We start from the raw sequence: 27,605 nt of genomic DNA, 5'->3' as shown, positions 1-27,605 counted from the left end.
GATTCCTTAGTTGCTGTTACTTATTTAGGTGTAGTCTGCTGAGAGAAGTACCAGGAAACGGGGCAGGGGTTACCAGTCTAGGGAGTGCAGCCACTTCTTGACGTTAGTCTTAAAGCATTGGAAGGGAGATAAGGCTCTTAATGAATCAGGGATAGAGTTCCATATTTGCGCAGCCAAGACTGGGAAGCTAGTGCCACCTGTTTTTTAAGCTTGAACTTGGGTATTCTAAGGCTGTTGGATTGTGCTACTCTGACAGTTTGTGTGGAGGTATGTTTGTTAAATCTATCAGTGAGGTATAGGGGAGCCTTGTTGGATATACATTTATGAGTAAGGTTGAGTGATTTGAGCTTGATTCTGGTGTTTATGGAGAGCTAATTGGTGTCACCTCTTATGAGAAATATGTGCTGAGTTGCCTAGAGCCGCTCTGAGGGCATTATTTTGGATTGTGTGTAGTTTAGTGGTGTTCCATTTACTGGTGCCTAAGTATAAGGCATTGCAGCAGTCCACTTTGGAAAGGATTAAGGCCCTTGCTATTGTAATACAGTTTACCATGGACAGAAATGGTTTGCATGCATAAATCAGTTTACACATATAGTTGGTGGCAGAAGCTGTGACGTTGATTTGTTTGTTGAGGTTGAGAGCCGAGTCCAGGTAGAAACCTAGGCTCTTGACCTCCTTAGAGACTTTAAAATTTCCACCTAATATAACTCCGTTCTAATTGAAGGAATTAAGAACAGTCAGTCTTTTACGGGATGCAACAATTAAATGCTCTGTTTTTTCGCCGTTGAAACAAACCGTGGGTGGCCATCCATGTTTGTATAATAAGATAGATTTTGATGATCATGGTTACATCTTTGTCATAGTCGCCTATGATGGGGATGAGAATCTGATGTCATCAGCATAGTTGGTGTATGAGACACCCAGATTGTCAAATATGTCTATTGGGGCTTTGCAAATATATTATACAGGTTGGGGAGACACAGGAGCCTTGTAGTACTCTGCATGTGATGGGTACTGGGTCTGCTGCGGAGGAGGGTGAGAAGACTCATGGATCCGTTGTCCAAGAATGAGCTTATCCAGGTGGTGGCTTCCTTGGGAAAGGGGTTGGCTTTTTTAAGGTGATAGCACAGGACATTGTGGTCGACAAGGTTGAACGCGGTGGACAAATCTAGCAGAAGAAGGATGTGTCTTTGTCTTTAAGGTCCTCTAGTTGATTCTTCAGGTCAATGAGGGCAGTTTTGGTCCCGTGTCTTGGCCTGAAGCCTGATTGGCGAGTGCCCAGTAGGTTGTTGATCTCCAGATAACCTTGAATCTGTAGATAGGTAGCTTTATCACAGATTTTAAGAAGAAAGGGTATGGTTGTGATTGGCCTATAATTGGTGGGTGTGTTGGGGTCTAGGGTCGTTTTTTTTTAGTAAGGGTAGTACCCAGGCGTCTTTGAGATTGGTAGGTACAGAGCATGATTTAAAGGAGGAGTTGATAAATGTGGAGATGAAAGGAGGTAGTTTTTTTGCAGCTTCTTTAATGGTAGGTGCTGGACATGTGACCCCTAGGCATTAAGAAGGTTGGAGGGAAGACATTATTTTTTCAGCCTCAGTGCTTGAGGTAGAGTTGAATTTAAATTGGTGGCTGGGTCTGGTTTGTTTAGAGGAGGCTTTTTGCAATATGGCAATTTTTTGTAGGGTGGCTTTTTTGACATTTATTTTATTTTATTGCAAAGGGCATTTTGGATATCTGTACACCAAGATTTATTTTTGATGGAGGAGACCCTTAGAGTGACCAAGGTTTCCAATTCCCTTAGGACAGAGAAGATTTCTCTGGTGCTTGAGCTGGCTTTTTCTATTCTATCATTTCCTTTTTGTACTTAACGGCCAGGGAGGTGAGAAGGAGCTTGTTCCGAGCTGTAAGGTTGTTTTTCCATCTGGTCTCAGCGAGTCTTTTCTCAATGCGCAGAGCTTTTAGGCTCGGAGTAAACCACAAGTTTAGGTGAGCTAAAGTTTTCTCTTTGCTGAGTTTCAGTGGTGCAATGGAATCGATGGCCGAATTAATGGTATTGTTGTGCAGGTCAACCAGATCTGTAGGATTGGAGGGTAGGTTCACAGAGTTGGTAATAGGTTGTAGCAGGGGCAGGAGGTTAGGGACTGATGTTTTTCCTATTCCAATTTAGGGAATGGGGGGCCATCGGTCTAGCCGAGTTGGTTTGAGGACTGTCTTGGATAGTGAATGAGATCAGGTTGTGATCCGTCCACACGCATGGTTCAGTATTTGTTATGGATGACAGGCAGTTGATGTCTGCGATGCAGTCCAAATGCGACCTTTGGTGTGTGTGTAGGACCGTTATTCCTGAGGGTGAGGCCTGCTTCTGTGATAACATTAGATTAGATGGTGGGCATTTGTGCTCTTCGGCTCATTCAGACCTAGATATTAATGGTGTTGCATGCTTTGTCTGGAAGTCGCACACATGAGATACAAATGATCTTAAAGATTATAGCCTGTATATGTTTCTTATGAGTAACCTTGAAATTCTTCATTACCATTACAAAAGATGTGTTTACCGTATTAAGAAATCAGATATTTTTAAATAAAAAGTTTCAATTTTCTTTCATGTGTCAATTATTTGCTTCATGTGGTTTTAAAATGTTTATTTTTTCTCTCTATGTTCTTTTTAGGAACAATGTTCTGTACATAAACATTCTTTAAGCCTAGTTTCTAATCATCACGGGTAAACCTTTACTTATTTGTTTTAAATAAGTGTTACAGCAGAACCATAAAAGGAAATCCCATTTACACTTTTTTATGATCACCTGCACCAAATGAAGCAACTTTAAAAACAAAAGTTCTAAAGTTGTACAGAAAGCCTTAGCAGAACAACAGGCCAGGGATGCAAGGGCATTGACCTTCTCAACTAAAAATAAATGCTGACAATCTCCAGTATGACATAATTCTAGAAATTGCCAGAAATTGGAACTGTGCTCCTCAACTGTCACTCAAACAACAGAAACCATTCTCAAATTCAGGACAACAATAAGAAATAAAGTGAATGATCTGCACATTGTAGACTACAAAAAATGTTTTTCAAAAGTCACAATAAGACAGTTCTGCCACACTTGCAATAGACTCCTGGAAACTTCTGTCACCTGATGCCTGCTCCCCAAAATGCTACCACAAATTCTGCTCAGTCCCCAGATGTCTTCACTACATCCCCACTCTGCACCATGCTCCCTATCTCTGCTCTGACCGCCAAGCTTGCTCAGACCCAATCGTATTCCCCACTTTAACCCCTGATACTTGCCAATAAATGACAGTTCTAAATAACTATTGACACAGCCAGGACATGGATCAACAGATAAGAGCAAGCACGTTTTTTTCTCTTAACACTCATGTCTCTTACAAGTTTTTTACATTCTGTCACAAGTTGCGCAGGGCACCCAGGTAGGTTTTGGGTGGTTTTGCTGATGTAAGGGGGCAGGTTAGCTTCCTGCTGTGTGCGCTTAACAAGAATGAAGAATAGGCAAGGTAATTAAGAACGATGGAACTGGAAGAAAGGACGTATCTCAATGGTTAAGAAAAGGGATAGGAACCATTCAGTGGACAAACAATGAAGAATCCCACTCGGGGTCTGTACACAGGTTGGACTGAAGACTGCCCACAGATATAAGGGAAGCTCAATGCCTCTGTGTAAGTTACTTTTACAGGCACCACTCCTTGCAAGCCCATGGAAAGGGGAAGCAGGAGTGGCTTCTGTGCCTGGACCCTAGGGCACAAACAAGGAGTGCAGTTACACGAGACAAGCTGGTATGGGTTCAGCCGGAACCTACAGCGTATGCCCTCTGAGCGAACAGAAGGCAACACACTGCTACATTTAATTCACTATAGACTACAAGCAAAACAAGACAAGAGAAGGGGCAGAGATTGCTTGCGGGGAAACCCAGCAGCCAAACTCTGAACAAAGGAATAACAGAAGCACAAGTGAGGACAAGAACATTGACATAAATAACTAGGGACAACTAGGCTGTCAAGTAAACAATAATACAGGAGACTGGAACTGCAGACCGGTAATCAGGAACTGTAAATCTTGACTAGAATAACCAGGGCAGGACTGAAGACAGATAACAGGGAAACTGTAGCTCAGAAGTGGGGAAACAAGGGTGGTATAGAAGACCGATTACAAAGAATCTGTAGCTCTGAAGTGGGATAATAAGGGCAGGACAGAAGAAAACAAGGAAACCCTGGACTGGAACTTGGAAGCTAAAGCCAGGAAACACAGACTGAAGGAAAGGAAGAAGGAACAGCAGGAAGGGAGCCAGATAATAGGAGGTAGAGAGAAAGGGGCTGCAGACAGGGAACAATGACTGCAACAGAGGAGCAGGGCTGCAAGGCAGGGAGCACAGAGGAGCAGGGCAGAAGGCAGAGGAGAGTGGCAGGGCTGCCAGGCAGGGAGCACCGGGCACTGGAACAGGAGCAGGATCTGACAGCAATAGTAAACAACAGAATATCGTGGCTCAAGGCAAGAAGGGCTGGGAGTGAACTCAGTGCAAAAGACCTGTGCTCCTGCAAGCAGCAGATTAAATACTCACCTGCCCTGTGCTGTGCTGAAGCAGGCCAATTAGCAGCACCTGGAGCAGCACATCTGAAGGTAATCTGCCTCCTCCCTCTCCGGTCCTGGGAAGGTGAAAGTAGCACTGATCTCTTGGGCTTCTGTGGATTGTGGTTCCATCACTGATGCATAGGAATAACCAGGAAATGACAACTGCAGCAAGGTGCATTATGGGAATTGAAATCCATGTTTTCGGAAATACAGATTTCGGAAAGGAAATGTCAAATAATGATTTAAGGGCTTCTTTGAAGATGGTAGTATACACCCTGCAGGTCTGAAGACAGCGCAACCCAGATGCAGCGATGCAGAAGCATGACACATGCATAACTTAAAATGATGTATTGCTCAAACAAAAGATTTCTATCCCTTGATAAAATATCTTCATAAGGGTTCCCAGGTTTGAGTCTTCCTTCAGCTCGGTCCCTGAGTCTCTCAATTATAGTGGGGGTTCCCAAAATGTATCGGGTACATTCAACAGTCCTCAAAACAAACATTCTACAAGGAATGGTCAGAAGAATCTCTCTGTTCCCACTCTGGTGGAATCAATTGATCAAAGTGCCAAATTAAATCAAAAGTCTCTCTATTGACCACCAATTGAAGTAAACACAAATACTCATTCTCATGGCTCTTACATTTTCAAGAATGTTTCTTCCCTCCTCGACGGAGATGGGGCTCCTTTAGTGGATGATGAGCACTTTGTGTGCTTGTGCATGTAGCTAAGGCAGTGTTGTCTCTCCTCTACCAAGTACAGGAATCTTTAATGTCTTTTGTATTCCACAGTGGTTACCAGGTTTGCTCCTCCCAGTTGGTAGCAGCAGGCTCATGATGGTTCTACCACTTCCCTGTCTCAGGGTCCTGGATTCCCTTCCCTTTCAGGCGTTTCTACAATTGTTCTTCTCCTGTTCCTACTCCACCACATGCATATTCCTCCTCCCACCATGGAATCAACCCCTTCAAGATTAGTGTCTCATCCAAATCCACTGCTTTGTGTCAGATGCCTCATGTTTTTTAACCTTCTCCACTATTCCAACCTACTACAGTTGTCATAACTACCTTATACGGATGTCTCTTAAATATTTCTGCCTGATATTCACCTCCAAATTCCTCCACATGTTCCTTTACCACCACATCTTCCTTATACTCAACCAACTTTTCCTCATGATGTATCAACTCCACCCTTATACTTCTGGTGTCCACCGCAACCTCTTCATCCTGCTCCTCCCGCCTCCTGATCCTCTCGCCCCCCTCCCCCATGGTCAACTCCAACCTCCTCCTCCTCCTGACACTATTTCTCCCCCTCTCACTTCCAGTCTTCTGGACTCAAAGCTCCCTTCACAGTCTCTTCTCTGCACTGTAAACACACTCCAACATCCTGCTGCAACCTGGTTTCTAAACACCCAAAGACCTAGCTCCCAGGGTGGGCCTTTTATAATATGTTGTTTCCTCCCTGTGGGCCGGGCTTTGCAGAATACCCTGTAGCTATGTTTCTTCATTGACCATGGGCTTGTGATTGACCAGTGTGAACTCACTCTAAAAGCCAGTCTTCTATCTTGGATTGACAAACCTTTTGGCATGCAAGCTCCATATTGCTAGCCTCCAGCAGCAAAGCTGCCCCTGCTCCTAGAGCAATTGACAGTGTGTTCCTGTTCTCAGCTCTGATTATGTAAGTGCCGAGAAAGTGTGTGATAATACACAGTGCCTGCATTCAGAATTGGCGGCATCTGTGGTTTTGGTGACATGATCTCTTTTCTCCATACCCAAGCCATTTAATGGGCGAGTACTGTTAATATGTCGTATTCAGCAGCCCCCTGCCAGATGATGGGGATTTCTTGAGGGTGACCTGGGGTTCCTCTCCAAACCTCCCTCAGGTACATCTGCTTATGGGGTTCTCCTGCCTCCTGGGTCATGCTCCAAGTTAGGCAGGGGAATGTGTTGCACAATGCATACTGCAGATTGCAGTGAGAAGTTAACTGGCATCAGTTTCAGTTGTATCCATCAGAGAGCTATTTCAAATGAGCCGGGGATTCTAAAAGAAGCATGGCTAATTCTATTTTGTGAATTACGGAAAGACATTTCACGGATAGGAAACGCATACTTCAACAAACCTTCCTCCACTATGATGAACTGCAAGACTGAAAATTAATAGACTCTGCCCTGAATGTTGTTTTATGAATTTTATGGCAGGTAACATATTTTTGAGTTCCTCTTCAGAACTGCCTGTGAACCCTATTGCGATTTGCTTAAATATTTATTGTTTATTTGTTTTGGTACTCTACAATCCCATGCCCCAAGGCAGAGTCAGGTTTGCTGGCTTTACTCCCTTATGCCATGCAGTATACACATTCAGTTCACAGCCACCAAAGGGGTTGGCGGCATGTTCTATTTGTAAAATCACAGTTCACATCAATGTTGGGCCTTTTCATGGTCTACAAACCAATGACTGTGCTCAAAGTGTTGCCTAAAGGAGAGTTGTGATCTTGGGAGAGGTGCTTCGATGAACCCAATAGCTAGTCAAGTTGAGCCAGAGTAGGCTCATGCATGAGTTAAAACTGAAAGATGCATGAGTCAAACTGAAAGATCTACCAAAATGCATTTTGTAAACATGTGCCCTATTATGGCCTATTGTGTCTTTCCTACAAAATACATGTTCAAGCCATGCGCATATTTCAAGAACACATGGGGATAGTCATGTTAAATGTGACAATTGCCTTCTTGAGATAATGATCAACTTTTGAAGTATTCAAGAAAATAAACACTTATGTTTTAAACAAGTAGGATATTTAGTAGTGTTTCTCTCTCAGTTCTATTTTTGTAGTAATGAGTGACAAATGTTACATGGCAATTTTAGAATAATATAACCATCTATCACGATATAATCTAAGTGAATTGCTTTAATATTCTTCAATCAAAGAGTCTATTCTATCAGGGTGTAATGATAAAGACGTGGTTCAGTTATTTTAGTTTTGATTTGGCAGTTTAAACTCCAAATGCCACCATGCAGAATTAATTACTTGTTTAAGTTTCTTTAGGCTTGAACATATACTTTGAACCACTGTATCAACATACAACATAAGTTGCTCGAGACTGAAAAAGAAATGTAAAATAAATAACTTGATTCACTTAGACTTGAGATGGCAACCTGAAACTGGTCACTTGAGTATCTTGTAAAAGTATGCAAAATTACATACATACTTTTTAAATACTTGGGCTGGGAATTTAGAAGAGTTTCATCAGCATGTAAACTCAATGATGTATTTGACCTTAGATTTGGATTTGCTATTTTAAACTGTTGTACTAGCATGTGACATAAATCACAAAATGTACTTCTTCACTTTCCTTGATGTCCGAGCTGGTCATCCAGACCGAATTCCCCAGTCTGTAATATAATTATTATTTCACACTCCCTTTTCTTTTGGTCTGCGCTTGTAATTAAAACCACATCTGCCAGCATGCAATATAGTAAGTATTTCTCTCTTGACATCTACCAGCATGCATCAAGAATGATTCTGCTCTCCCCTTGTCAGTGACTCTTTATTGCTCAATTGTGCGTCTTAGGCTGACACACTCTCTCATGGCATTAAGCTCCATAACTCCTAAGCTCATGTTGGGATTGTTTAGGCCCAGTCCTCCTACAGATCATGGTCCTCTTTTTTCCCCATCCAGCTTTACCTTCCCTACTGGCACAATGTCAGAGGCACTGTCAGGGCAGGTATAGTATCTGTTGATTTGCCAGTCATATTCATGCCTGTTTCACTTCCAAGGGTGTTTGTCTGATATTGTGCAGCATTTCTCTGGTGTCCTGTCCCGGCCCCGCCGTCACTTTCCTGATGCTCCTTGAGTACTGCCCTGCTTCCACACACTGCGGCGCTGCGCCACTTCTACACACTGCGGCACTGTTGGCGGTTGCCTTGGCGGCTGGCCGACACAGCCCAACAACAACGGCCAGAATGTCCACAACGCAATCAAAGGGTGGTCATGTGATCATGGCCACCCTCATGTGGTACGAGTACACCGCAGACCGTAAATTGAACATCACACTATTTAAGCCGCAGGCAACAGCCTTTCATTGCTTCTCATCTGTTGTGGCTTGCTTCGTTGTCCATGACTCCTGCTCTGCATCTCTGAACCTTGGATTACCCTTTGGATTAACCTGTGTATTACCCTTGGATTGTGTGAAATAGTTTTTTGTGTTTTGGGCTTTGGACTATTCATCCCTGAAACTCTTTTGGATTACCCTGCTGCTTTGGTGACTTGGAACTGTCTTGGAACGTTGCTTTTGGCCTGAATTTGACTTTCCTGCTCTTCCTGGAACTGGATTGGAACTCATATGGCTCGCCATCCAACAGACTTAATCCATCTGTCTTATTTTGTGTCCTCGTGCCTATTTCACTTCTTCTACTCAACCTGCGTATGCACATTTCAGGTACATCATTTGTCTGAGGGGTGAATTGACTGAGGTAAAAAAGTAATAGTGAATTGATTCTATTCTGCATTACTGTTCCCTCTACAGCTGCAGAGGACCTGGCAGAGTCAATCATGTTCTTCCACCTTTGGCCTCATTGGCTTGCTGTGGAGTGTATTTGATCTCCCTGTCTGGCACATGTGGAGAAAGCTCTAAGTTCAACTGGCACATCTAGTCATGAAAGATAGTGACTGGCTTGCATGACACTTCCCCTTGCTATAATAGAGACTCGGACATGCCTTGTCTTCTGCAGCATCTCTTTCCACACCCACTGTGAAAACAGTAATATACTTTTTGGTGAGCCTCTTACTCTTCGGGTGTGTAGAGGGGTACCAGAAGACCCCCCACTTCCCCAAACTGGATACGATAGCATGATAGGCTGATCAATGGTTCCAGTATTGCAAAAATCAGAATTATAGTGCTCTTTGACGGAAAAGAGTGCATATAGGGCGACATATATTTTTGGGGTCAGAATGACTCAGGAAGTAAAGGGTGTCTCCAGTATTACTCACATATCATGCATATGTAAAAATGTAATCTGAAAACTGGATAGAAAATGAGTAATGCTCAAAAGTAAATTGGTTTAACATTTGGTAGCCGAACATCTAGGCTGAACAGACAGATATTTTCTTAAGATGGATGCCAAAATACAAAATGGCGTCTTGGGAGCAGGTGTCAAAAGTCCTTACTCATGCAGATAATTAATAATTCCTTGGCAGCAGCTCACTGTAGATGAGCGCGTCTGGTATGGTATTTTTAGAATTACTTGGCAAGAAAAGCAGACATGATTGATATTAAATCAGATAAGCGCATGGGAAAGCTACGAATCAGACACAACAGCTGTTTACTTAGCAACAAATAAGATGGACTCATGAGGTTTTCCTCAGTGTGAGCTGCCAAGTAAATTTGGCAGGGTCTAGAGAAGTAAATAAGTAGTGGTTCTTGCCAGGAGTTTAAAGATGTGTAATTATGTATAGCTAAGTATGAAACAAACGTATCTGTTTGTGTGTCAGTCAATCCATGCTTTCCAAGTTGAGCTAATGTGGGCTTTGTGAGTGACATATAAGCCAACCAATCAAACACAAGTAGGGCTTATATTCTAGTTAAGAGGACCAATTAGAAATGTATCCTGAATTTGCATTAAGTATTACATCAGCCTGAAAAGGCATAGATAAGCAAGCTGATTGTAGGAGCTCAGTGTGTTGCTTCCAGTGTCTTCTGAACCTGTAATTAAGATGACTGTGAAATCTCATACAGTAGTCCGTTCCTTTGTCCTTGTCCAGTCTCCAGTGCTAGAGTCTGCAGATGTCAAAAGCTGATGAAGAGCAGAGGGTCCGCCTTTACAGGTGTTTGTCACAGAGTACAGACTCTGTGCAAGCGGGAGGCTGGCATCTGAGCCAGATGTCAGTGACCCATGAGGTAAACACTCTAGGTATCCTCTGGATCAGCTGTGGCACATAAAGTCCCTGCCTGGTCGTGATTTACAGCTTCTGCTCAGCATGCATGTTTAAAGCTGGGGACAGTGAACCAGTACTTAGTCTTATTTATTGAGGGTGTTAGTCACAGCATGATCTGGACATAAGAGGACCCTGGCATGTGGCAATAAAGGAATGCTTTCTGTAGGCCTGGAATGGTATTTCTTTAATATTTTACTGGCTAAAGCTTGCACTTGCAGTGTTGGGCAGCTATGCTGTAGGCCCCAAAAGAGGTCTAGTTGTGCTTCCATACAGAATCAGATCTTCCTCCTACAGGTACCGGGAGTGCCCAAAATGTCAATTTCAGGCCTGAGTGCCTTATCCGACCCTGGTCTGTCTTTCCTTTTCATTCTTGTACTTGCAATCCTGCTCACATGATGGGAATTACAAGTGCTAGAGATGGGAATTACAAGTGCTAGAATGAAAGGTGGCACAGAGTTGCATAGGCCTGATATGGAGTACCAGAGCTCTCCCCAATTTAGTGACGCATACAGTACTCCTGAGCCCCAGGTCATCTATGACTTTCGCTTCTGGCAAAAATAATGACATCTGTGAAAGCTGCCTTCTGCAATGTCCAACCCCTGCGCTTCTCTACATGAATGCGGGTCAGTGAGAGGCACACAATATCCTTTGGTGCTCAGTGGTATTGCCCCTGAACTCTGTCTGATCATGTCTACATCACCCAATGGATGTCCTGTCTGCATTGTACAGTGAATGTCCTGTCAGCATTAACAGCGCATCCACTTCCCATACTCCCTTTAATCATCCCTGGGTGTACCAAATGGATGGAATATGGTGGGGAAAAACAAAGCAGGAATACAAAAATACAGCGTGTGGGTAGCATCAAGCTCCCCTTGTATCTCAAACCACCTTCACCCCCTCCCCCAAATCTGCTCAGCTTAACCATGCACAAATCCGGCCCTTATGAATGTTGTCATGTCTGTCAGGATACGCATAGCTGCAACACAACCAACAACAACCGACAAAGCAGCTATGCCAGCTGCACAAATTAGACATAGTTATGCCCAACCCACATCAGACACATCAATAAGAAGATACTCAATTCCAGGCTCTACAGCGCTTATCAAGTAGCACTCCAACAACCAGAGATCCAACATGCTTAGGGATTGTTAGGAAAGATTTCTCTTTTAGCAACTTTCCCTCCATAGTTCTATGGACCCCCAAACATTTTGCTTTTGTTTTTAAACCTGTCCTGACTTTTACAGGGAAGTGAAGCTTTCAGCTTCACTCCCCTGGCCATTTGCTCATTTTATTTTGGGGAACTTATCAGTCTTTCAAAATATCAGTACTGGAAAGCATGTTTACATTTTGTCATTTTACCTTTTGATGGATCCCAACGATTCACAGAATAATTACAGAAAAATAAGTCCTCTTTAGTGGCCCCATCTTGTAAAGGTTTTCAGAATGGAGTCTAAAATGATCACGTGAAGTAGCAGATCAGTTTTAAGTGGTTAACAAGTATCCTCTTGCACAAGGGCCGCATGTACATGACAGTGCCATGATTGGAGCCTGGTGGCAGTAGGCACCATGTCAATCAATCAATACATAAATAGAGAGGATGCTCCTGTCTTGGTTCAACTTCCACTTTAATGAAATGTCCACAATGAAACAGAAGAAAGGGGGTGTCTTTACTTACACCATATCACCTGAAGATTGTTCCAGGAGTTGGAGGACATCCTTCTTCTTGGCGTACCGCAGCATTTGCACAAACATGTGGAAGCGTCTTGTGGCCAAAGGCTTAGATTGGTTAATTCTCATTGGTCGCCTTCCAGACTTCTTAAGGTAGGTTATCAGCTGAAAGCACCGGAAAAGCTTGGTTAGCAACAAACACAACAACGTGATCCCATAATTCAATGTTACACAGCACAATGAAAATAGCAGCTAAGAGGATTATAAATGTTGTCTCTGAACGTGGATGTTTTTCATCTTCCATTTATATTTTCTTTCAATATCTCGGATGCACTCATTATGAATCAGGTAGTACAGTAAAGCCACACAGTATTTGAAATATTGCTTGACTTGCCTGTCCAATTGCGAGCAATACAGTGTTTACTGCATGCTGCATTCTAGTGAATACCGGATCAGGTTAACACATGATTACAAGAGGAAACATCTCATGAAATTACCCTAGATTTTTCCCTCTCACCACAAGATCCAAATGTTACCACCACTGCCCCAAACATGTTAGAAACCTTGTGTCCTATATCGGAGGGGGTGCCGTGGAGCATACCTTCACTTAGGGGGAAAAATTATAAGTTACTCACCGTAGTGACTAACATACTCTTAGTCCATAGCCCCCTTCCCTCCATATTGCACGGGCATCCCTCGCTGGGGACGGGAGACGTAACCCTTTTCACCAGAAAAAACCTTCTTCCCCTTTAAATTTACAGGCATGTGGGGGTGCGGCCCTGGGAGCATGGGCTCCCCCGACTCCGCCCACCGGCGTCACTCCTCAGTCCCCCTTGAGGTGTCGACAATATTACAATTGCCTAAGTGACACCAGTTTTATTAGGGGGAAGGATGGTGGGACGTATGGAGGAAAGGGGACTATGGACTAAGAGTACATTAGTCACTACGGTGAGTAACTTGTAATTCCCCTTACGTCCCTTTCCCTTTCCTCCATACTGCATGAGCGATTACAACTGAATGTAGCCCCAGGGTGGAGAGTTGACTCTCCTTAAGAAAACAAGTTCCTTAATACTGCCTGCAGAATGCTGCGTCTCACCTGGAGCTGGCATCCCAACAGTAGTGCTTGCAAAAAGCCAAGGGAGCGGCATAAGTGTCCGCCTTGCTGATGACCTGCCTCGGTACGTGTCTCTGGAAATTGACTGCCGAGGCCTTGGCTCTGAATGCGTGGGCATGCATGTTTGCAGTTACCGGTTTGTGCTGCCCAACCAAGGCCTCCTTAAGGAGGCCACCATCCACCTTGCTATGGGGGCATTGGAAGCCCGATATCCTGGCCCTGACCCTCCGAGGGTGATAAATAAAGCCTCAGACTTGCAGAAGTTGTTGGTCCTGTCCAGGTAGAACTTTGGCACACGTCTAGCATGAAGACTGTGCAGAACCCTCTGAGCATGGTCCTTAGGGTCAGCGAAGAAAGTAGGGAGTACTATCTCCTCATTTAGACGGAATGCAGAGACTACCTCGAGTAAGTATACGGGATGCGTTCTGAGGACCATCCTGTCCCTGCGAAAAGTAGTGTATGGCTTGGGTGCCATCAAAGCTTGGATTTCGCTGACACAGCGTGCAGACATAGGACCCACCATCAGGGCTGTCTTAATGGTGATGGCATCTTTCTATTTGGAATTTAGCTATCAGCCCTGATTTGACAAGGACACTGATGTGTCGAAACAGGTGTCATCCTAAAAGGGCACTTTTTGTTAATTTATGCTAGTGACTTTAACTACATAAATCCAACAATCAATTACCTAATACAAGTGTGGCGCAATTTTCTTCAAGTGTGTGGCGAATATTTTTTCACTGTTCTACTAAGGGGTTGGGGTTTTGCCCCTTTATGCCCCACACAACTGCGACACACTCTCTGATTATAAATAGCTACTTGGCGCATGTGTCTAAGCAAAGTTGGCACCACAACAACCTCAACATACCAAGCTATCCTCCCGGGTGTTGTCCCAATCTGTGGGGGCAGAGGGGAGGAGAGAGAGCGAGGAGGGATCGGTAGGCGGTAGCCTGAGGACTCTGCAGGTAGGATCTAAGTGTCCGCGAATCCGGTACGCCAGCATGGGCGTGCGTCTGGCTATATGTCTTAGGGAAGGCCTTAGCAAGGATGGATAAGGATTCAGCAGCCTGGGGACTGTTCCTCCTCATATCAAGTTCATAATTCGTTGTAGAACGGAACATGTCCCCACACCCCAAAAAGGAAGGTCCGGTATGCGTTAATGGGTGTCGAGGTTGAATTTGTTTGCCCGTAGCCAGGCAGTCCTTCTCCTGCCAGCAGCGGTGCAAATGGCACTGCTGATGTGCGTCACTGCAGATTCCATCATGTCTTGCGCAACCATATTTGGCCTCCGCCAGCCATACCTTGAAGCGTGCCAGGCGCTGCACCGGAAGTGGCCGAGACTGTGGTTGTGAGATTGCCAATAGCAAGAGATGGCCCCCTCCCGCTGTCTAAACTTGCCGTCGGGGCGCCTGTTGGTAGGCTGCGCCAAATGGGGTTCAAGCTGTGACCTGCTGACCCAGGCCGGCTGCTGAGGAGGCGGCTGGAGGGCTACCAAGACCGTTGGAGACGTGGGAGCCGGTGTTGTGGGTACTGCCTGACCTGAGCAGCCGGGGCTGCACAGGAGCTGGAGGCGCTGGAACCAACAGCAGAGTGGCCGCGGGTGCTAGCGACAGAACCGGAGGGAGTATGTCCACGAGGGCCATGGCTTTTCAAGAAAACCCGTAATCACAGGCCGGTGAAGCGCTTGGAGGCACGGGCATGCTACGGCCTGAAGCCACTCTGCCTTACTGTCTGCGGGGTGCATCGGCCCTGCGACGATTAAGGGTATGTCATGGGCCACATACTTAGTGAAGATCAGTCCCACCTGGAAACTTGTTCCCCTACCTGTTCCCCGAAGGGGGATGGTGTCGGACGAGCCCCCATTTTATCTGGCCCGGCAGCCATTTTGTCAGGCTGCATGCCGCGTGCCTGTGTCATGGTGCTTGCCTCGTTGGGCCCTGCCTCTTCCAAGACTCCTGGAGGTGGAGGTTGAGGCCTACCCTGCACCTCAGGACAGGGCCTGGTATGCGGATCGCCCTCTGCGATGCCACCGGTAGTGCTGCATACAGACGCCCCCTCAGACATCTGTCGGGTACTAGGGCGTAGCCTTTCGGGCCTAACCCCAGTAATAGAACCTTGCGGCCCCTGCACTCAGTCACCGGTAGGATCTCGCGACCCCTCGGCCTGACGGCTGGTAGCTGTAACAAGCAGCCTTGGTACCTCCACTGGTACAAGAACCTGGGAGGCCCCTCCCGTGCTTGTGCCTCCTAGACTGAGACAACGTGGTGCCTACAGGCGCCCCCTCAGACTAATCTGTCTGGTACTATGGCGTAGCCCCTCATGTGTGAACCCAGTAATTGAACCTTGTGGCTCCTCACCACAGTCAGCCCCCGGTAGGAACTCGCGACCAGTCGGCCTGACGGCTGGTAGCTGTAACAACCAGCCTTGGTACTTGCCCAGGTACCCAGGACCTGGACAGTCTCCCCTGCTCCAACACTTCTTGGGAAAGGAGTCGCCTTTGCGAAGTACGTGGTACGTACATGCGCTCCCTCAGACATCTGTGCTATACTAGGGCATAGCCCCTCGGGTTAGACCCGGTAGTAGAACCTTGCGGCCCCTCAGTGCAGTGTCCGGTATGATCTAGCGACCCCTCGGCCTGACAGTGGGTAGCTGTAGCAGCCTCTGTACCTGCAAGGTCCCTCACGCTCTTGCACCTCCTGGGGGCGGAGTCGCCTTTGCGGGGTACGTGGTGGGTACAGGCGCCCCCTCGGACCCCTGTCCAGTACTAGGGCATAGCCCCTCGGGTGTAGACCCGGTAATAGAGCCTTGTGGCCCTTTAGCGCATTCACCGGTAGGATCTAGCGATACCTCGGCCGGTAGCTGTAGTAGCTTAGGTACCTGCCCTGGTACAAGAAACTGAAAGATCCTTCCCGCTCTAGGTGCAGATGAAAAGAGTGCCCCTACCTTGGGCCTGGACTTGTCCAGACAAATTCCTTTGAGTAGTCTGGAGGCAAACCTCTGAAGAGCCCCCTCCCCCGTGATAACCTGTTCTTCAGAGCACGTTGGAAGCGCGTTGCACGCTGTACAGGACTCCCAGCCGTGGTCAGGACCAAGGCGGCGGAGGCGGAGAGCGTGGGGGTCAGACTTAGGGAAGAGCCCCATGCAGGCTGAACACCTGCTGTAGCCTGCGGACGTCAAACTGTGCCAGGGAGGATCATGGCGCAAGAGGACAGAGGCATCTGATTAAAGACAAGAAGACGACAAAAAGAAAACACTTCTCCAGGGAAGAGCGCATGGAATTAGAAGGCTGGAGGCCTAATCCAGGAGCGCTGGTGAAAGTGTTCCGTTCACGTCGACGTGGAAAAGAGGACTGAGGAGTGGTGTAGGTGTGCGGAGACGGGGGAACCCATGCTCCTAGGGCCACACCCCTTCGCGCCTCTAAATTTAAAAGGGAAGAAGGTTTTTTCTGGTGAAAAAGGTTCTGTGTCCCGTCCCTAGCAAGGGACGCCCATGCAGTATGGAGGAAAGGGGACTAAGCGTAGGTTAGTCAGTACTGTGAGTAATTTATAATTACTCTTACGTCCCGTCCCATCCCCTTTCCTCCATACTGCATGGGCGATTACAACTGAGTGTAGCCACAGGGTGGAGAGGAGACCCTCCTTAAGCAAATAGGTTTCTAAGAACCGGCGGTCCGAAGGCCATGTCTGATCTAGACCCGCGATCCGAACAGTAGCGCTTGCAGAAAGCCGAAGGGGTGGCCCATGTGGCCCCTCTGCTTATGACCTGCCAGGGGACAAGCCGCTGGAAAGCGATTGCTGTTGCCTTGGCTCTGACCGCGTGGGTGTGCATGTTGACCGGCAGTAACTCATGCTCTCCCTCATAAGCTTCTTTGATGGCCGAGACCATACAACGGGCTATGGAGGCCTTGGAGGCCTGATACCCCGGTCTTGATCCACCAAAGTTGACAAAAAGTGCATCCAACTTGTGGAAGCCCTTGGACCTGTCTAAATAGATTTTCAGGGCATGCCTGACATCCAGGCAGTGCAGAACTCTCTGTGCCTCGTCCATGGGCTCCGCAAAAAACATAGGGAGCACTATTTCTTTGTTCAGATGGAATGCGGAAGGCACTTTCGTTAGGAATGTTGGGTGTGTCCGAAGGACTACCTTATCCTTGTGAAAAGTAGTATATGGCTCTGAGGCGACCAGCGCCTGGATTTCGCTGTTTCTGCGAGGTGAGGCCAACTAACAAGGCTGTCTTAATGTTGACCAGCCTGAATGTCAGCGGATGCCATTGGTTTGAATGGTTTGTGCGACAGGGCACCCAAAACTATGTTTAGGTCCCACACTGGGTGTGGCCCCTTGATGGGCAGGTAGAACCTGGTAAGTCCTGTTGGATGTTTGACGATCGGGTTGGAAGAGGAAAAGGTCTCCTCCTCCCAGTTTCGGTAAGCCCCGATGGCTGCCAGGTAGGTGTGGCAAGTGTCCACCTGCACTCCTGAATGGGCGAGGTGCACTGAGAAGGTGAGCATGTCATCCAGGGGTCTGATACCCTTCAAGTCTGCCCAGTGGCAGAACCTGGTCCACTTGCTCTTATACTGGGCCCTGGTAGCCTTGCTCTGGGCGCCCTGAATGATCTCTAGATTAGCCTGGGAAAGGCTGAGGTGACCTAGCCTGACCTGTTTAGCAACCATGCTGTGAGGGCAAGTTTCTGTGGAGCGGGGTGAATGACCCTGCCCCTGCTGCACCAGAAGATGTGCTGGGCATGTCGGAAGGCAAATGGTATGCCTCTATGAGAGGCTGAGCAGCTCCGAGAACCATGGCCTGGCTGGCCACCATGGTGCTATTAGAATTATGCTGAGGTGGCGAGACTCCTTGATCTTTCATATCATCCTGTGTATCAGCAATGTGGGTGGGAAGGCGTATGCTGTCATTCCGTCCCACCGAATGTGGAATGCATCGCCCAGGGAGCCCTGGCCCTGACCCTGCCAGGAGGCGAACATTTGGCCCTTCCTGTTGTCCCAGGAGGCAAAGAGATCCACCTGGGGGTGTCCCCATTCATAGAGGATCTCCTGCACTATTAGGTTGTTCAACTGCCACTCGTAGTTGTCTGATCCTAGTCTGCTGAGCCTGTCTGCCTCCAGGTTGGATTCCCCCGCCAGGTGGACAGCCATGAGGTAGATGTTTCTCTCCAGGGCCCACTCCCACATGTTGACTGCCAGTCTGCACAGTGGCGGGGATCTGGTACCTCCCTGCTTGTTGACATAGAACATACTGGTCAAGTTGTCTGTCTGAATGAGGATGACCTTGCCCTCGATAACCGGATGGAAGGCTCTGGGCGCCAGCCAGATGCCCTTCAGTTCCAGCCAATTGATGTGGAACTCCTGCACCTGCCGGGACCAGATGCAATGGACGCAGTGGTTGTCCAGGGTGGCCCCCCCAGCCCTCGAGAGAGAGAGAGAGGAGATTCCGTGCTGATGGTAACCTGTCGTATAGGTTACCGGAAAGGCTTGCCGGTCCACAGGTTGCAGTCCCTGGACCACCATGTGAGGTCCGGGTGGAGCGAGGAGGAACTTTGATCATCTCGGACTGAGAACCTCGATCCTGGTTCCAAGATGCCACAAAGTGCAGCTGTATCCTCCTCATCCTGAGTCTCGTGTGGGGGACGGCCAAAAGGACTTCTGCCATGAGACTTAGTAGGTCTTGGTACCACCAGGTCGAGGTCACTTCTCTGCTCAGAAAGTGCATTGTGGCCCTCTTGATGGCCGTGATCTTGTCCTCTGGAGGAAAAACTTTCTCGGAGCACGTGTCCCATATGAGCCCAAGAAGGTCAGTCTCTGCGTAGGCTGCAGCTGCGATTTATTGAGGTTGAATGAAAAACCCAGCTCGTGCAGTGTGTTCATGAGAGCGTGGGAAGTGTGGTGCACCGCTTCCGGAGATGTCGCTCGAGGTATGGGTAGATGTGGTGTCCCTGCCACCTGAGTAGGGCCGCCACGGTATTCATTAGCCTGGTAAAGACCCTGGGGGCCGAGTTGAGGCCGAAAGGAAGCACCTTGTATTGGAAATGGTAGCCCATGATCCTGAACCGTAGAAAAGAACGATGAGGCTGCCAGATCGGGATGTGTAAGTATGCGTCTGTCAGACCCAGGGAGCACATCTAGTCTCCGTTGCACAATGTTTTGCCATCAAAGCTGGCGTGACCCTCTTGAATTTTTGTAGAGGCAGGGAGAGGTTGAGGGTGGAAAGGTCCAGCACAACTCTCAGGCCCACCTGGTTATTTTTCTGAATGCTGAAAATCCTGGAGTAAAAGCCCAAGCCTCGCTGGGACTTCCGCCACTGCCTGGCTCTCGACAAGTGACCTCCGCTAAAAAAGTTGCTGTCCCAACCTGTGGGTATGGAGGGGGAAGAGGGAGGAAACGCTGGAATAGGGAGGCGGTACCCCATGGATATTACAGAGAGGATCAAGGGGTCTGTGAAATTCTGGCACCAAAAATGTGCATGGAGAGCAAGCCTGCCCCCCACTGGAGACATGTGGACCCGGAGGGGCGTGTCATGCCTTCTTTCCCTCTGAGGCTGTGCGGATGAGGGGGACTGGAAAAAGCCCTTACCCCCCCTTTTTGTTGTTTACGCCGAGGTTGTGTCAGCGAACCGTCAGGCTGCCTGGACCTACGCTCTTTGAATCCTCGGAACCCTCCATTAGTACACCCCTTATCCGAGCGCTGCTGTGACTGGGTGTACGTTTTGGGCGTGTTCTTTGTAAAGATGGATAAAGGCTTGGACGTTTGTGGGCGGTTTTTCTTTTTGTGCAGCTCCTCGTCTGTGGTGGAGTCGAAGAGGTCACCCCCTTCGAACGGAAGGTCTAATATGTGTTCCTTGAGGTCCGGGTTGAATTTAGTCACACGGAGCCAGGCTGTTCTTCTCATTTCCGTGGCAATGCAGATGATGTGGGCCACCGTGGACTCCATGATGTCTTGAGCCACTATCTTGGCCTCTGCCAGTCCCACCTTCAAACGTGATTGGCTCTGCGTCGAAAGCTCTGGGAGGAAGTCCGCAATTTCCTGCCAAAGCCTCTGGTTAACGGCTGCCAGCATGGCATCTATGTTGGCTTGATGAAGATGTAGGGACACGTTGGAATACAGCTTCTTCCCATACACCTCCAAGATCTTCTCCTCCTTGCCTAACAGTGCTGCGGAGGAAGAGGTTGAGGATGACTGTGGCTTGGAGTTATAGTGATGCTGCAGGGATTACCGAAGAGTGCGGTTGATACCAAGAGTGTATCCCCCTCCATCTGCCTGTACTCTGTATTTGGTGTCCAGGCGTTGATTTACCGGCTGGACCAAGTGGGGCTTGAGCCAGCCCTTTTTGGCCAAGCAGCACAAGGACTTCTGAGAGGACCCCCTCTGCTGGTTGCTCAACCTCGGATTGAGGAAGGCCCAAGTACTCTGCCAGCCCTGCAAGACGTTTGTGGACGGCCTTGGCTGACGACAGTGTGTCGGGTTCCTCCTCCTCATCCGTGTCCACCTGAGGGTCCGGTAGGTCGGGCACCGGTGGAAAGGTGATGGGGGGCAAAGGTTGGGGAGTGGATACCAGAGTCAGAGGCTGGTACGGAACCGTCTGCCCAATAGGTTGGGGGGCCGGAGTAGGTGGCTGAGGCTGCACCGGGGCCAGGGTCACCAGTACTGGGGCCTGCGGTGCCAGGGCCATTGGCAGAAGACCGTCCCTGATGGCGTCTCTGAGGATGTACCCCATCCGAGGAGATTTCATGAGGCCGAGGAACCTTTAAAAAAATCTGTCCTTGCATGCCGGAGTGGTAGGCGATATTGACAGGGTAGCGGGCGGCTGCTGGAGCCGTTGCATTCCCACTCCATACGGACACAGCAGGAACATGCCTTGCGCAAATGAAGGGTAGGCTATAGGCCACATACCTGGTTGGCACCATTCCCACCTAGACACCCGTTCCTCCACCTGCTCATGGCCTTGGGGTGGTGTCGGCCAGATGTCTGGAATGTCTGGCACTGCAGCCATTTTGTCGAGCTGCCTTCAACGTGCCTGCGTTGTGTTGCTCGGCTCTCTGGGACCCGCCCAGGACTCTTGAGTGAGGATCATGGGGCCTAGCCTGTTCCTCAGGCCACGGTCCGGTAGGCGTTTCGCCCTCGGCGGATCTGCCGGTAGAACTGCGTATAGGCGCCACCCTCAGACATGATGCCCATGATACTAGGGTGTGTCCATTCTGGTGAAGCCCCGGTAAAAGAACCTTCCGGTCCCTCAGCACGGTCACCAGGAGGATCCACTGACCCCTCAGCCTGTCGGCCGGTAGCTGATGTAGCCTCGGTACTCGTGGTGGAATGAGGACCTGAGCGGTCCTTCCCGCACGAGCGAGTCCTTGGGAAGGAGTCTCCCTTGCGGGGTGTGCTGGAAAAAAGAGCCCCTACTTTGGGCTTGGATCAATGAAAGATGAAGTCCTTTAGGTCCTTTGGAGGCGATCTATGGAAGAGCTCCCTCCACCTGGCTAGTCTGTTCTTCAGAGACCTTGAGGAAAGCGCATTGCACCTAGTACAAGCTTGCCAGCTGTGGTCTGAGCCAAGGCAATGTAGGCAGAGGGCGTCGGGGTCTTTAGTTGGAAAAAGACTGTTGCAGGAAGGACACTTGCTGAACCCTGTTGAAGTCGGCATGCGGGGCCAGGAGCATGACGCCTGAGGACCGAGTACCTGAATGATAAAAAGACAAGACAGAAGAGAAGAGAAGAAGTATCCGTGCATGGAATTACATGGCTAAAGCCAAAACCAGGAGCACAGGTGAATTAGGCCCATTCCTGTCGACGCGGAAAAGGGGACTGAGGTGTGGCGCTGGAGGGAGGGGTCAGGGCAGCGCATGCTCCCATGGCCGTGCACCTCTTAATTCAATGGGGAATATGGTTTATTCTGGTGAAAAAGGTTCTGTCTCTCATCCCTTGGAAGGGACGACCATGCAGTATGGAGGAAAGGGGACGGGACGTAAGAGTAACTTGAATACCCCAGTTAGAACTTATAGGGGAGCATTTAAGTGACTGGGGTACCCCTATCCATAGGACAGTTCATCTCCACATGGGACTGGGAGTTGTGTCGTCGTCCTCTTTTTAGGAGAATTTAGAGTACCGATCAGTACTCGGCCACCAGACCTTGAAGGACATAAGGGACAAATGGTTGACCCTCTACAGAAATGTTCTGGTGGACAGTTTGGGTATGCAGTGATAAAATCACAGCAAAAATGTCACCTATATAAATAAATTGCTGAAAAAATGCTGTGGTTTGACCCGGTAAAGGTGTACCCCATTATACCATTTAAGGGGAGCAAGGGTTGCGGGGGTGTCCCCCGCTCCCCTTAAATGGTATAATGGGTCCTGGGGTTGCAGGGGTGTCCCCCGCGTCCTTTACATGGATCGCGGTGGCAAAACCACAGCCTTTTTGCCGCGATATTTTGTAACCACTGCCATTTTTGTCGCAATTTTAACACATGGAACCACAGTTTGTTCATGTTTATGTTTGGGAAGGTTTGTTTAGGTTACACCATGGCTTGATTCTGATGACAAATTAAAGTAAGGTAGATAACCATTAAGCGGCAAGATGGTGGGATGAGACCCCTGGGCTCCCCAAGGAGGAGGGTACAGGAAGAAGTGTGAGGGAAGAACCCAATGACTGAAACACTTAGAATCTCCTCCAGGAACGTTAGGGGATTGAATAGTTACGTCAAGAGATTAAGAGTAGAAACGTACCTACGCTAGACAGATTTGACGGTAAATGCATGCTGCGATCCACCCCAAGTCCCTGCGGACGCTAATGGAGGACTTAAAATTACAAGAGGTTTGGCACTGGATACAAGGACCAGAAATAAAAGAATTTTCATTTTACTCGAGCATACATAACATACACACATATAGATTATCTCCTCACGGGAACAGACCAGCTTGGTGAATTTGTAGGAGCCACTTATGAAGGAAGGACCCTAGCAGACCACTCACACTTAACATTGGAGTGGGTACTCAGCAGTCACCCTGCTCCGATACCGACGTGGAGACTGCTGGCAGATACCCTGAAGGATGGATCATTCAGGGAAGAGCTAGCCCAGGAGATAGAGGAATACTTTGGCTTCAATGAGTGTAGTGTCAAAGAAGTGGGAACTATATGGGTAGTCTTTAACGTGGCACTAAGGGGAGCTGCCATAGCCAAGGCAGGGGGAATTAGGGGCTGGGGGAATGAAGGTAGAAGGGAAGCTCATTGAACTAGGCAGGAATGCTTGGAACATTGGGAAATGCTGGGAAGATACAGTTTGGCAAAATATACAGAAAAGATACATGGGTAAGGAGACCAGCCTGGTTAACTAGGAGTGCAGACAACAGGGAGGGAATTACTGAAATAGTGGACGAATGTGGAGAAAACCTGGAGGTCACAAAAGGAAATCAATGAAACGTCCCAAACCTTCTATCGAGGCCTCTATGAGGACCTGGGCGCTACTAGAGAGCAGGAAATAAAAGAGACCTTGGCTGACATAGATTTGCCCACTCTAGGTACAGAGAAAAAGAGACACGCCACAAGCGCCGCTCACAATTGAAGAACGGCGGGAGGTGATAAACATGCTACCCACGGGCAAAACTCCAGGAGGAGATTGCCTGCTGGCACAGTTTTATAAGGAACTTAGAGATGAGGTGTGCCCAGAAATACTCCAAACCCTTGAAAAGCATTTGAAATAGGGAAATCGCCCTGCAGTATGGAAGAATCCATAATCATCCCAATTTTAAAGCAAGGCAAAAACGGGAAATCTTGTGAATCGTACTGTCCGATATCACTTATCAATCAAGATACCAAGGTCCTCAAGGCAGCCTTAGCTGAGAGACTGAAGAGGGTGATTGGGACACTGACACACCAGGACCAAACCAGATATGTCCCAGGGAGGCTGAATGCAATAATAGACAAAACACAGAACTGGCCAGAGGGCTGCGCAGTAGTGGCACTTTATGCCATCAAAGCTTTTGATTTGGGGCAGTGGGGATGGTGGTTTGCCTCTTTAAGAATCTTCGGGATAGGGGAGAAGTTTATGAGATGGGTTCAGATGCTCTATTCCAGCCCAGTAGGTATAGTGCGTACCGGCAAATGTATATGTTAATATTAAAGGTATTTATAACGCGCACCGTCACCATCGCCATTAGTCCCTGCAAACAAGAAAGTGGGGTGGGTTAGTCTGGTGAAGACGGAGTAGGAAAGTGAGAGAAGTAGTGTGCTGTTGGCAGCTTCAGTTTGGTTTTCACTGTGCGCTGAGCTTTAGTGTGAATATTGGAACGATGCGAGACCTCGTGTGTTGTTGGTGCGGCTTGTGTGTTGTTGCGGTGTGGTGAAGTGCATGTGGTTTGCTGAGCAAGAAGATGGTTGTGTGGATTCGGTATTCAGAGATGTGAGCATTGGGTTATTGGGTTATATATCTTAGTCCTTGTACATTTTGTTCACTTTTTTCCCTGTCCATCTATTTGTTATGAGTGATGGCGTGGCATGTTCCCAGGTGTGTTGTATTTGAATTTAGTGTAATGGGAAGGGGCGTGTATCTGGTATTGGTGCTGAGAATTAGCAGTCACCCACTCCCTTGCTATCTATTTCTGTTGGTGGTACATTTGTGCCTGTGTGTAGTTTGTAGGCCAAGGTGTTGTAGATATATCGTCCTTGCCCTTTCATCCCGATCTATCTGTGTTTAGTCTATGCTTTCGTCCTATCATATCTATCTCCCAGTTGGTAAATTGATATGCCGTAGATTGTTCTTGCTTAACTTCTGGATTTGAGGAGTTTTCTGAATAGTAGGTGGTTTCCTGTGTTACATATGTTATTTGGTAGTTCGTTCCAGGTTTTTGGGGCGAGTTGAGAGAAAGAAGATCCTCCAAATTTTCTTTCGTTGTAGGGTTTTGTTTCCAAACGCATGTCGCTGCTTGATCTGAGCGTCCTTGTTGGGTGATGTAGACTTAATTTGTCTCTTAGTCACTCTGCGCCTTGGTCGTTGATTGCTCTGTGCGCAATGCACATTGATTTGAACTTGATTCGCTGATTTATTGGTAGCCAATTTAGTGTGTTCAGCGCTGGTGGGATTTGTTATCTTCAGGGTAGCAGTCGAGCCACCGCATATTGTATGCGTTGTCGTTTTTTTAGAAGTTGTTCAGGCATGCCCCGATAGAGGCTATTAGCGTAGTCTACTCTGTACACTGGACATGACGAGACCGATGACAGTGAGTGTTTTTTTGGTGAATAACAGAAATGGTAGGATTCTTTTTACCGCTCGCAGGAGAAAGAAGCATTTCTTGATTAGAGCAGGCTTTAGAGTAAGTTTGTTGTCCATCAGGACTCCTAGGTTTTTTACAATCAACAATGGGGGTGGGGTTGTACCGAGTTCCCTTGGTAAAGGGATGTAGTAGTGGTCTCCTTTGTTTTTTGTGATGATCATTATTTCTGTTTTGCCTGGGTTGAGTTTGAGGTAGTTCAAGTTCATCCAGTTGTTTATTTCACGAAGGCAGTTCTCCAATGTTGTGTTTTATTCTTGAGTGTCTTGTATTTTGTACACTATTTCTGTATCGTCAGTGTAGTTGTAGCAGGTGAGCCTGTGTCTTTTGATGATCTTGATAAGTTGAGACAGGTAGATGTTGAATAATAACAGGGAGGAGGAGGATCCTTGTGGTACTACGCATGAGTATTCTCTTGAATTGGAAGTGAAAGGTTTCATCCACATGCTCTCTTTTCTGGTTGTTAGGAAGGATTTGATCCATAGTAGGGCACGGTCGGTGATTCCAAATTCTCCCAATCCCCTGATGAGGATGTCGTGGTTAACTGTGTTGAATGCCGCAGAGAGGTCTAGAAGTATCAAAGCGGTACTGTTGTTTGAATCTGCATTTACTTTTAGGTCATCCCATATTGAGAGGAGTGCTGATTCCATTCCTCTCATTGGTCTAAAGCCTCCTTGTGCCTGGTCTAGGAGGCAGTGCTCTTCTATGAATTCTTGGGTTGTTCTGTATATGTATGTTTCAAGCAGTTTAGCAGGGTACGGGATGTTGGAGATGGGTCTGGAATTGGAGAGGTCCTCTATGTTTCCTGCTGTATCTTTGAGTAGTGGCCTGATGTATGCCAATTTGAAGGATTGTGGCACTTTCCCTGTTGAGATTGAAAAATTGAAGACATTCCTATGGTATTCCATGGGTGCTCCTTGTGAGAGGATTGAATTGTATATGTCCAGGGGTCATAGATCCGTGGGTGAAGCCGTTTGGTTGCTTTGATTTAGCAGTTTGACGAATGTCTACAGGGAAATTTATGGGGAAGCTTCAGAGTTTGTTTGAGCGTTCATTGTAGGGGTGGGTAGGTTTCATAGTCTGGTTGCATGGTCCGTTTTGTATGGTCTGTCGGATGGTAATGATTTAGTTTTTGAAATGGTCTGCTAGATCATTGCATAGTTTCTTCTATGGTATTGGCATGTTGTTACTGCCAGGTGGATGTTCTATTTTATTTATGATTTTAAAGAGTTATTTTTGGGTGTTTGGTGCTTTGAAGAGTCAGTTGTCGTAGTATTTCCTATTTGCTTTTCGTATCTCCTTTTTGTATGAGCGCATATGTTGTTGAAGTTTGAATTTTTTTCCGCTGTGGTTTTTGATCCTCCATTCTAGTGCTGGTTTCAGTTTTTTTATTTTCATGGCGCTGAGCAGTGGGATGACATTTTTGCTGTTGCTCTTTTGGTGAAAGGTTATTCATTGGCGATCTTGTCGATTGTTGTGGAGTACAACTATTTTTTTGTCCAGGTCAACTTCGTCCATAGTTGTTGCTTGTGGTTTGGTGAGTTCCAGAAGGCCAGTTAGGTTGGAGTTTTTGATGGTTCTCCAATTTCTTTTCAAGATGATCAGTGGCTTTTCTTGTTGCTTGTTTATATTAGTGGTCAGTGTGATTATGAAGGGAATGATGAGGTGGTAGCTCCAGAGTATTTGAATTGGTGTCACCGTGGTAATGAGATTTTTGTTGGCGAAGATTGCGTCGAGTGTATGCCCTGCCGTGTGGGTTGCTCTTTTGTGTGTGGCTGTGGTTTCTTCATCAAACCAGATGTCGAAGTCTCTGAGGATGATCCGGTGATTTCGCTCAATGGCTAGGTTGGTGATTGCTTCCGTGAAGACGTCTACGAAGGTTGAATCTTAAGTTGGGGGTCTGTATATGAATATGAATTTCAGGTTTGTTCTGGGGTTTGCCAATAGGCGTAGGATTAGGGATTTGTATTTATCAATGTTTAATGGAACTTCCAGTTTAATTTCCTTGTGGATGATTGGCAGTCCACCACCTCATTTGGTAT

At 47.4% G+C, this 27,605-nt stretch overlaps 1 protein-coding gene across 2 annotated transcripts in view; it reads right to left on the bottom strand.

The window, feature by feature from the left end:
* LOC138472520 (microsomal triglyceride transfer protein large subunit-like) overlaps positions 1-27,605 on the bottom strand; it is a 1,457,683-nt gene that overhangs the window by 687,515 nt on the left and 742,563 nt on the right. For both annotated transcript variants that reach the window (XM_069610748.1, XM_069610747.1), the window contains one exon: positions 12,192-12,349. In XM_069610748.1, coding sequence (XP_069466849.1) covers positions 12,192-12,349 — 158 coding nt within the window. The remainder of the gene's footprint in view (positions 1-12,191; positions 12,350-27,605) is intronic.

This window comes from Ambystoma mexicanum, chromosome 8 (assembly GCF_040938575.1).
Source record: "Ambystoma mexicanum isolate Mex_15411 chromosome 8, UKY_AmexF1_1, whole genome shotgun sequence".
NCBI lineage: Eukaryota > Metazoa > Chordata > Amphibia > Caudata > Ambystomatidae > Ambystoma > Ambystoma mexicanum.
This window is presented reverse-complemented; position numbering and strand designations above follow the sequence as displayed.